The 11,940-nt window shown below is 47.7% G+C and overlaps 1 protein-coding gene across 1 annotated transcript in view; it reads left to right on the top strand.

Moving 5' to 3' along the window:
- Positions 1-474: 474 nt before the first annotated feature.
- FBXO32 (F-box protein 32) overlaps positions 475-11,940 on the top strand; it is a 38,796-nt gene continuing 27,330 nt past the window's right edge. Inside the window, exon 1 of the mRNA XM_079984454.1 lies at positions 475-780. Coding sequence (XP_079840580.1) covers positions 656-780 — 125 coding nt within the window. The 5' untranslated portion in view covers positions 475-655. The remainder of the gene's footprint in view (positions 781-11,940) is intronic.

The following is an 11,940-nucleotide window of genomic DNA, read 5'->3' as shown; positions in this document are numbered from 1 at the left end:
CTCGGCCTACCCTACCTCACAGGGTTGTTGTGGAGGACCAAAAACGAGGTGGAACAGAGCCCCTGCCTTGCCCTCCTTGGAGGAAAAAGGCCGAACACAACAAGCACAATTAATGCATATTCCTACCCTTTACCTCTGCTGGGGGCCTTTGCTGTTGTTCTGTGGGGTGTTTTTTTTACTTGGCTCGGGGACCCTATAAATAAACCGAAGCCGGGCAGCTGAGAGAGGGGACCCCGACGCCAGGGCACAAGTTTCCATTTCCAGGGATTGCGCAACAGGCAAGGAGCAGCCCGAGCAACAACCGCCGCTCCTCCCGAGGAAAGAGCGCAGCAATAAACAAAGCCACGTGTCTCTCCTCCCTCCCCGGGCGAGAGGCGGAGCTCGCAGGCGCTCTTCCGGCAACAAAGAGCCCCTGCAGCCCGCAGATAAATACGGAGGCGGCCGGAGCGAGGGCAGAGACAAGGATCGGAGTGGCGGAGCAAGGGCGAAGGAGATCATAGTAGAGGAGGGGGAGAGCAAAGGATAATAGTAATAATTTCTGTGTAGCCCTTTGGCTAGGGACATTTCCCTTCTTATAGGTATCTTCGCTTGGGAGAAGAAGGCGAAAGGGAGCGCAAGGACAACTTGGGTTGCTGGATTTCTTTCGCTGGCGAGGATGCCTTTTCTGGGCCAGGACTGGCGCTCCCCGGGGCAGAACTGGGTGAAGACGGCGGATGGTTGGACGAGGTTTCTGGCCGAGAGGGAGAACAGCAGCAGCAGCTTCGCCAGCGAGCGGAACAGGTGAGACCGGCGCGGAGAGAGCCGGGTGCCTTGCGCGCTGCGTGCGCTTTTGGAGAGGGTTGCCCCACTTGCAGGTGGGGTGTCGTCCCCACAACCCCGGACATAGTTGCTAGCAAATGTTGTTGTTGTAGCTGTTGGTGGGGCTGCCGGGTGGTAGCAGGCAGAGAGATACGTGGCTGATCACAAACACACACACACACACACCGGTTTGCATCTTTGCAAAAAAATAATAATAATAATTGGCAAGGCTTGCTTTTTGCAAAGAACGCGCAGACATGGCGGTTGTTTTCTTAACGAGGCCGTTGTTTCCCCGAGTGCATCTCTGCCCGTGCGAGGCTGCAACGCCTCGGTTTGTGTTGTTCTTGGGGTTGTGGCGTCATTGCGGGAAGGAGGATCATCTGGCGAGCTAAACCTTCTCCAGGAACCCGGAGGCGGAGGCAGGAGCGAGAGCGCAGCGCCCACCTCCTGCGGCGCTATCAGGAACGTGCCGCTTCCAGCTCTCCAGATGTGACTCTCGGCCCGTTAAATGCGTTCGAGCATTTGCTCCAGATTTCTTAAAAGCGAAATGTCCGTCTTGCCCACCCGTCTATTGTATTTGGGGTTGGTTGGAGAGTGGAAGCAAATCTGTGGGATTGTGGATCGGAGAACCACCATTTTATTATCGCGATATGGAGGGAGTGGAGGGCTGTGTCTTAAGGTTGGTCCTACTCGGAGCAGGCCTGTTAAAAATAATGAGCATTACTAACTTGGGTCCATTAATTTCATTGGGCTTCTCTGAGTATAGTTGGATGGAACTCTCTCTCTGTGTGTGTGTGTGTGTGTGTGTGTGTGTGTAAGGGTTGTTCATATATGTCCTCAAGAACAATTTGACATTAAGTGATAAGCCGTAGGACCAGGTGTTTCCAGAAATCCTGAGCCCTAAAAAAAAGTCTCCAAAAATCTTCAGTTGTCCTAGAAGCATATTCTGGCAAAAGCAACAAGGGCTCTTTAAAAAGCAGGCATAAACCTTCATCAGTTGTGTTTGGGCGCTCTTCTCTCATCTTCTCCCATTCTTTCCATGAGGTTGCCATCCACCCAGAATTTTTATTGGGCCAGTTTGAATTTGATCATTGGAAATGTGAGACTCAAAGCTGGACAATAAGCCCTTGCCGGACAGTTATTGTTGTTAGTGATCTTAGGTGTCACCTGTTCTGGTCGTATCTTTGGCACCATGTTGCAACCTTTGTGCCTTCCAAAGCAGGTGTGTTGTGAACGTAAGTGCATGCATATGTCCTCTGTTGCTGTTTCTAACTCTGCCCCTTGATAAGAGGATGATGGAGGTGGTTGACTGCAGTTGGTTTGCATGCTGTGGCTCTGTCAGTGTGTGTGTGTGTGTGTGTGTGTGTGTGTGTGTGTTTCTCCTAGCTGCTGTGCAGGCACACCAGCCACCCCAGAACCTTGGCCTCTCTCCCCCTTTTGCCAGCCCTTGTCTGCCTACCTTCTTACGAACATCCAGCCCAAGGGGTTCTAAAAAGGTAAAGGTACCCCTGCCCGTACGGGCCAGTCTTGGCAGACTCTGGGGTTGTGCGCCCATCTCACTTAAGAGGCCGGGGGCCAGCGCTGTCCGGAGACACTTCCGGGTCACGTGGCCAGCGTGACATCGCTGCTCTGGCGAGCCAGAGCCGCACACGGAAACGCCGTTTACCTTCCCGCTGGTAAGCGGTCCCTATTTATCTACTTGCACCCGGAGGTGCTTTCGAACTGCTAAGTTGGCAGGCGCTGGGACCGAGCAGCGGGAGCGCACCCCACCGCAGGGATTCGAACCGCCGACCTTTCGATCGGCAAGCCCTAGGCGCTGAGGCTTTAACCCACAGCGCCACCTGCGATTTCCTCCTCCTCAGCCTCAGGTTGTCCTTGCAGAACTCAGCAGGGAGGAGGTTGGGGACAGAAGAACTAGACTGAATTACATCTGCCGCTCATTGGCTCTGGCGCCACCTAATGTTCGTCTCCCTGCCCTCCACCCTATCAGTCGCAGTGGGTATCAGACACCACCTGCTTGCCCTTGTGCGCTAGGTCAGGCATCCCCAAACTCAGCCCTCCAGATGTTTTGGGACTACAATTCCCATCATCCCTGACCACTGGTCCTATTAGCTAGCGATGATGGGAGTTGTAGTCCCAAACATCTGGAGGGCCGAATTTGAGGTGACCTAGAACAGGCATCCCCAATCTTCTGGTCTCTGGATGTTGCTGGACTACAACTCACATCATGCCTGACCATTGGCAAGGCTGGCTGGGACTGATGGGAGTTGGTGTCCAAAAATACCTGGAGGTTTCCAGGCTGCTTTGCAACAGGGATCTCATGGGACCACTACCAGCAGATGGTGCGACACCAGATTCCAAAGCACAGCAGGACCGACTGTTTCTGAACAGGCAAGGAAGCATTCCCTTTGGGAAAATAATTCTGTGCATGTTCAGAGACACTTAGCCATAAAGTACCTTTTTAAAATAAGTACCAGTTCTGTCCCACCTTCACCCATTTCCCCACCTCTCATACTCTATCCAACCTTTGTCTTCTCCCCCAGGTTTTGTCCAGGATGCTGCTAAGTATCTCCATGTCCCTGGAGACTGTTTGGTCTGATGCAACACACACACACACACACAGTTTGTGCTGCTCTGCCTCCATCCCTACCCAGGTTCCCTCAGTCACAGCGTACAGCTGGGCAAAAGTGCTTGAAAGTCTAATATTCTCAATGTTGTTGCTTTGGTTCAGGGAAGCAAACAATCCTGCAGATTGTTTTCCTCAAAAACCATCTCCTCCTGGAACTTAATGAGAAACTGAAATAATAAATTGGCACACCAAAGAACAGAGGAGTTGGAACAGCAGCAGATAGTATGTCAGTTACTGAGGAAGCAGGTTATCTGCTAAGCATGAATGCTGGATAGGTCAGCTGGTAAAGCATTAGACTCTCAGGGATCTCAGGTTCCTGGGTTCGAGCCCCACATTGGGCACAAACTTCCTGCAGTATAGGGGGTTGGACTAAATGACCCTCGTGGTCCCTTCCAACTCTAAAATTCTATGATTTGTATGAAGTTTATTCATGAATTAAAACACCCACTAGCCCCCATAGTGAGGATTCTTTTGATGAAATCCTGTGCATGTTTCATTATGCAGTTCATGGTAAGAATTTTGCTTGGCACACAGATATTTCCCCCCTGCTTCTGCCTAAAATGTGCAGCAAACCCTGATTTTAGATGGATGGTTTCTGTATGAGAGCCAGATTTTTTGTTATTAGGGTTTTGGAGCTTCTTGGATGGGTTCGCTGAGCAAGCAAGAAAATGAAGAGAAAACAGATACAACCCAGTCTGCAGCCTAGTTAGGCCACAATGTTTGAATTTTAACTGACACAAATCCCCTTCCATTTAATGGGGCTGCAATCCTTTGCACGCCAACCTGCTTGTAAATCCCACTGAACACAGTGGAGTTTACTTCTGAGTAAGGTATAGAATTGGACTGCCAAAGCTGATCACTTGGGTAGCTAGGCTTGCTGAATTTATTTTGGGATATCTGCTTTTTGGAAACGGAGTTGCAAAACTAAATGCAAGCACTGAATTTAGTGGGACACTTAAATTAGCATTACGTTATCTGGGAAGGAAGTATGTCACATCTAACTAGGCAATATAGATTGAGACTCCTGCCTGATAATTTTGGAAGGCTTGTTTCCTGTAACTTCTGTTTATGCTTTCCAGGAAAACATCAGTTTGAGTAATGTATGGGTTAGTTTTGCGAAATCCACGGTGGGTGGTTCTTTAGTTGAAACATAAATTTGTGGCAATGGGAACACTGTGTCCCCATTAGCGGACTTGTGCTTCAAAACTTTCGCTCAGACGGGTATCTGTTTAATTACAAGAAATCAATACTGACAGTTCAAGTGGCTTCAGAGCATGCGGTAGTTGAGATGTGGAACTTAACAAAATGGGTTGAGTCTATTTTTAAACTCGGAGCTCTCTTGGTTTACTGTGTTTAGTTAACAAAAGCCTTGGCTATGGCAGGGCATTCTGGTTTATTTTGTTTGGCATCTAACAGAATGTTGGCCACTTAAGCAGAGGCCTGTATTCGTTGCATATTAAAGGCTTCTGCCCGAAAAAATGAAATGTTGTTAAGCAATGAGCCATCGAGTTCCGGTATCCTGTCTTCAGCAGGGACTGATACTGAAATGCCACAGAGCAGGCTGTTTACATCCCTGTCTGTCCCACGAAACTAGTGGCAACTGTGAACAAGTTACATGATAGATTTGGTTGAGCCAGCTATTGGTTTCAGGATCTTTCAGTTTGCTTGTGCAGCATGCAGATTTCACAACCAAATTAAAAACAATTCTACTGTTAGTAAGCTGTAGCCCAAGCTTTTTTGTCTAGGCTGCTCATTTTGCTAAAAGTTCGCATTGCTAAATATTACTACCTCTACTGAGAAAGTGAACTCAGGTTTTTTGTTTCGTTTTGTTTTTAATTCCTGGCTTTTGAAACTGCAAGGGCAAAACTAAATGCAACCACTTTTGGATTAGACGTGAGTGGCAACAGTATGACATAGCACATGGGAACGGTGCCCTGATCATTTCTTTGTCATTCGCTTGGCATCTCTCACTGCTTAAACATGCCATCTGTCAAAGCATGCCTTGACACACCAGCCTTGGAGCCCTTGTGTGATGCTCCACCGACTCCTTGTGCAACAGTAGCTCATCCATATGAAATAGACTGGAAGGAAAAGCCTTGCCTTGGGGCTGTGCTGATTTTCACAGTTTGAAAAAGAAAACTGGCTAGATGTGGGCTCTTGCACAAGAGAAGTTAGGTGCACAGCTGCCAAAGTATTAAATTTCTATATCAAAGTTAGAGTACATTGTGGGGGCATTGCTAGGGATGAGGAAGGAATTATGGCTGCCTGTTTGGAGAGACCACTGCTTGCAGGACAGAAGGTTGCCCTTGGTTCTAACCCTCCTGTAGGAAGAGGCAGCAGAACCGTAGCTAAGTGATCTTGCGCCCCTGCAGAACCATCCAGATTGCGCCCCCTAGGGAATGTGGCACAGAAAAAAAATAGGGAAAAACAGGGCCCCTGCATAACATATACTGTAAGGTGAAGGGACCCCTGACCATTAGGTCCAGTCGTGGCCGACTCTGGGGTTGTGGCGCTCATCTCGCTTTATTGGCCGAGGGAGCCGGCGTACACTTCTGGGTCATGTGGCCAGCATGGCTAAGCCGCTTCTGCCAAAACAGAGCAGCGCACGGAAACGCCGTTTGCCTTCCCGCCAGAGTGGTACCTATTTATCTACTTGCACTTTGAGGTGCTTTCGAACTGCTAGGTTGGCAAGAGCAGGGACCGAGCAATGGGAGCTCACCCCGTCATGGGGATTTGAACCGCCGACCTTCTGATTGGCAAGTCCTAGTCTCAGTGGTTTAACCCACAGAGCCACCCGCGTCCCAACATACACTGGGAAGATCCTCTATTTAAAACCTTTTTCATATGAGGAAATAATTGATATTTTTATTTATAGACATATTGGAAACATTTTCAGCAGATATTGTGTCCCCTCCTTGCCTGTGCCCCTGGAGGGGGGTCCTCCTCGCCCACCCGGCCCTGAGAGGCAGGATTTCCTCTTTGGAAATATAGGGGAAGGAACTGCAGCTTGTGGGGTGGGTAGAGCACATACTGCATGCAGAAAACCACAGTTTCAATGCCTGACACCTGCAGCTGAAGGAATGGGGTGACATTTATTGGGAAAGAGCTCTCCAGAGTTCCTGCAAACCCAAGTAAGCAACCCTGGGGTAATTGATAGGCGCTGCTCAGTCTGCTTCTCGTGATTCACGTTGCTTCCCTGCGCATTGAAATCTCGGTAGAAACCTTCTCAGTAACCTCTGCGGCATAAATTTGCCCCTGGCACCTCAAGATGGGACTGTTAACAAGTTCCAGGTCACATCACATGACATTGGGCAATAAAGCACTGTTGAATCATCTGATCCAGTGACATTTCTATGTCCTAGTAACGCAGCCCAGTAAACAGAGATACAGTTTCTACTGAAGATAAGGAGTGGGTGACGTTTGCTTTGGGAAAAACACAAAGAGATGAGAAGGGGATGGGGGAAGGGTGAGGGTTCCTTGGACAGCGCAGCAGAACTGTACAGTGGTGCCCCGCAAGACGAACGCCTCGCAAGACGGAAAACCCGCTAGACGAAAGGGTTTTCCGTTTTGGAGGCGCTTCGCAAAACGAATCTCCCTATGGGCTTGCTTCGCAAGACGAAAATGTCTTGCGAGTTCTTGCGGGGTTTTTTTCCCTCCCCCCCCTTTTCCTAAGCCGCTTATCAGCTGATCCGCTAAAAACCGCTAATAGCGCTAATCCGCTAAGCTGTCAATGGGCTTGCTTCGCAAGACGAAAAAACTGCTATACGAAGAGCTTCACGGAACAGATTAATTTCGTCTTGCGAGGCACCACTGTAGCTCCTTCAGGTTTCAAATAGCACCTGTTCTCTTCAATTGTTCTCTGTTGCTGCACCATCAAGAGCATGCAGTTTATAAGCCAAGCCGCTGTGGGTTAAACCACAGAGCCTAGGACTTGCTAAGCAGAAGGTCGGCGGTTCGAATCCCCACAACGGAGGGAGCTCCCGTTGCTCGGTCCCTGCTCCTGCCAACCTAGCAGTTTGAAAGCACGACAAAGTGCAAGCAGATAAATAGGTACCGCTCTGGTGGGAAGGTAAACAGCATTTCTGTGCGCTGTTCTGGTTCTCCAGAAGTGGCTTTGTCATTCTGGCCACATGACCCGGAAGCTGTACGCCGGCTCCCTCAGCCAATAAAGCAAGATGAGCGCCGCAACCCCAGAGTCGGTCATGACTGGACCTAATGGTCAGGGGTCCCTTTACCTTTACCTTTAAACAGTATATTGCTGGACACTTCCAGAAATACCTCTGCTTTCTGGGCATTTTCTGAGGAGCTGTCTGAAAACAGTGCCTTTCTGGATTAGCCAGAATCTATTCCTCACACCTGTGGTGTTAGGAATTTCCCTGTGCATACGCATAGACCTGGTCAGTTCCCCACACCTGTAGTGTTAGGTATTTTCTGTTCTGTATTCGATCAGATAATTTGATTCCTCCTATGATTGCCTAAACGAAGGGCTGGAAATAACCCTAAACACTTTATACAGTGGTACCTTGGTTTATGAACTTAATCCGTTCCGGAAGTCCGTTCTTAAACCAAGACTTTCTTTCCCATAGCAGCAGGGGACTCAATTTACAAATGGAACATACTCAACAGGAAGTGAAACATGTTCTGCTTCCAAGGCAAATTTCACAAACCAAAACACCTACTTCCGGATTTGCAGCTTTCTTAATCCAAGTTAATTCATAAACTAAGCTGTTCTTAAACCAAGGTACCACTGTACTGTGATTTGCAGATCAGGCTCTTTCTAGTAAGGAAGCCATCTTAAGTCTGTTACTACAAGAATAACAGAGTCTTGATTTGAAAGACCAATGGGTTTATTGGGACATAAACTTTTGTGGAATTGGAGCCCATGTAAATATATTGGACTCTGGCTCCTAAGAAAAGAGGTGCACATCTAGTTGTGTCCAAGGGTCAGGGATCGCTGCTATAAATCCACAATTCCGCCTTCCAGCAGAACAGTTGAGCTACAACCAACTTATATAAAGTGGTACCTTGTAAGTCGAACGGAATCCGTTCCGGAATTCCGCTCGACTTCCAAAATGTCCAGAAACCAAAGTGTGGCTTCTGATTGGCTGCAGGAAGCTCCTGCAGCCAATCGGAAGCCCCATCGGACATTCAGCTTCCAAAAATAGTTCACAAACCAGAACAGTCACTTCCGGGTTTGCAACGTTCGGGAGCCAAAACGTTTGAGCCGCTAGAAATCCAGCTCAGCCCTCCTTCCCAACCAGGAATGTCTTCTGAGATTTACATTTCATTCCTTTTTTTCTTCTTCAGCCTTAAGGACTAGAAGAAACTGGGCAGGGTGGGGGTGAGGAGCTAGATTTTACACAGAGTATACCTGCTTCTGAATTTACACCTTACAGTTAGGGAGCTTCAAGGCATCCTGCTGACCACATTGTGTTCCACAGTGTCATTTTAATATCCACATGGCTGCATCAACACAAGTTTGAATCCCATGCTTCACTGGAAGCCAGTATTAAAAGTGCTGATCCCATGCAGTTCAGAACTTCACTAGCTTAATGCAGAAGTGGACAACCTGTGGCCTTCTCGATATTGTTGGACCCCAACTCCGGTCAGCCCCAGCCAGAATGGCCAGTACTCCGGAATGGTGGGAGTTGAAGTCCACAAAATCTGCACAGCCACAGGTTGCGCACCTCTGCCTTAAAGAGCGTGGCCGAATATCTAGTTGCGCCATAGATTATGAAATTGGTAGCTTTATTTACAGTTCCCTTCCTATTGATCCCTAGCAGAGCATTCGCCTTTTTCACAGCTTCCACACACTGGGTCAATATATTCACTACTATGACCCCGAGGTCTTGTTCCTGGTGAGTCGCTGTACACTTCAGACCCCATGAGCGCATATGTGAAATTAAGATTATTCAGTTGTTGCCCAAACAAGCAAGATCTTCAGTATTAGGTGACTGATCTCTGCTATGCTGTACGTTAGTAAAGGACCAAGTCGTTTTCTTTGGGTATTTGTTTGTATTACTTTGAGGCAGTCAAGAATGAAATTTAATATAAAACTCTAGCTCTGGCCAGGAGATTCTGCAATAGAGGCAGCTGTCTAAAGATGACTCTGAACAGGATCTTGTTACAAATACAAGAAGGAATGTGATATCTTTCTGCGGCAGAGCATTATTTTGTTGTACTTCCCGCTCCCCCCTTCTCCGTTTAGACAAGTTTTTAAAATAGTTTACGACCCAAGCATTAAGCATGGGGTAACGAAACAGATCGCTATGTAAATAAGTACAACTTGTGCATGAAGCTGTAAAATTGTAGATAGAACTGCAATGTGGTTACCCTGACACAATTATTCTGTGTGTGTGTGTGTGTGTGTGTGTGTGTACATGGGCACATGGGCACACATTTTGCAGGTGGTTAACTGAAATCCTTGGGAGCAACACTGCAGTTAAGGCTGTGTTGAAACCTTCAGTTCTGTCACTTTATTGGCTGAACCCAACTTCCATTTCAGAGCAATTCTTCACTGCCTTTGTAGTATAAAGTAATAAAGTGTAATGGAAAAGCAATGCAAACTATGGATGATGGGAGTTGTAGTCCCAAACAGCTGGAGGGCCGAGTTTGCCTATGCCTACCCCCTTGTAATGTTAATCTATGGCAGGCATAGTCAAACTTGGCCCTCCAGATGTTTTGGGACTACAACTCCCATCATCCCTAGCTAACAGGACCAGTGGTCAGGGATGATGGGAGTTGTAGTCCCAAAACATCTGGAGGGCTGAGTTTGCCTATGCCTGATCCGAAGGGTGTGGTGGTCTAAGAAAAGGACATTAGATTGAGATCTACTGATCAGTAATCCGCCCCCCCCCCCCCGATAGATGATCAACCACAGATTGGGAAAGATTTCTGACTCCCAATTGTTCAACGTTTAGCAGCAACAAACAAAATCTTCCTGCCCCACAACCGCCTGGGAAACAATTGCTGGAAATCCTTATCTGTAGTCTCCCAGATGTCGATTTGTACTGTGAACCTCCATTTTGCATTTGGCTCACCTGTCTACAACCTTGCTTTTGCTCCTTACTCGCGTTGGCCCGCAGGGTGTGAGCTTGGCAGGATGTTTAAGACAACCATGCTAGGCTAGATTCAGAGAGGCAATTCAACCCCACAACAGACTTGTGAATGGTGAGGACCATTCTTAAATTGCCTTGTGGCCAAGTGAGACAGACCTCTATAGAAAAATGGTTTGGAAACTGCAGCCTTAAAGCCGTTCTACAAGTGCAGTTCAGCTTGTAGTACAGAGATCTCTGTCAGAATCACTTTAGGCTGAAAATGGAAATAGTATGTTTTTAGTGTTTCCCATAGGGAATAAACTCCCTGCGATTAGAAAAAAGTAGCACAGAGGGTAGAAGACTACACCAGAACATTTCTTCCTCGCAATCAAGTTCCGTTTGGGCATTGATCATTTATTATCTTCATATCCTTTGCAGTGTATAGAACTTTTCACATTCCCACATTGCTCTCCTTAGCCATCCTTGTCCTGCTGAAGCTCCTCTCCCGACACAGTATTATTTGCAGGCCTTGCAAAATATGTCTGACAATAGACAGATGCCTGTAACCTGAGTGTGTCCCTGCCTGAGGACATCTAATGACACAAGCAGGAAGCGATGACATCAGGTGAGCAGGAGAAGGCTAAAGAAAGGGCACTGATGTTGCACCCAGGTCACGAGGTTTGTTATGCAACTGCCACTTAATTATGGGTGTAATTGCCTCCACGTTCCATTTTTCATCAAGACAGCCTATAAAAGTGTCACTGAGCTTGTCCTGAAAGTGACCGTTCCTGGTACATTTCCTGAACGTGCAAGGGTGTGTACAGGAAAGGAAGTTTGCTCTACGGTTCATCTTGTTTATATAAAAGAGCATTTAAATAAAATTCTTTCAGATGTGTAGGACAAGGTTGGTGCCAACATCTAGCAGACTGAAACAGATTTGGAGCAGACTTAATTTCCTATAGAAATCTGTTTGGTCCATTAGGGTCTAATGTACCAGCTTAAAAACTGTGTACATGTTGCGTCGGCTTCAGGTTATGTGTTTTCGTGTTGTGTCCCGTGGCAACCCAGAAGCACCAGAATAGGTTACTTCTGGGTTTCGCTGCTCACGCATGCGAGAAGCGATAAATCGTGTTGCATGTGTGCGCAGACGCAGCACTTCGGCTTGCGTCAGTTCCTTGTTATGGACGGGCCTCCGTAACGGATCCCGTCCGTAACATGAGGTTCTACTGTATATTGCAGTAGCTGCCCAGAAGCCATTTCTCTTCTTCCCATTCTACCCCAATAACATTTACTTACCAACTAAGTGTTAGCTTGTCCTCCACTAGAGTAGGACCCTGGCAGAGACATATGCCTGACTGGCATGTTCTCTCCCTCCTGGTCGTTCATTTGGGAGCTTCACAAGCTTTCTTCTGCCTGAACATCACAGCAACCGATGCTAACAGACATTGCCACACTCAGGGATCCGCAGTTCTCATA

This window comes from Podarcis cretensis, assembly GCF_951804945.1.
Source record: "Podarcis cretensis genome assembly, chromosome: 7".
Classification (NCBI taxonomy): Eukaryota; Metazoa; Chordata; class Lepidosauria; order Squamata; family Lacertidae; genus Podarcis; species Podarcis cretensis.
The sequence above is the reverse complement of the archived record's forward strand: the minus strand, read 5'-3'. Positions and strand labels throughout refer to the sequence as shown.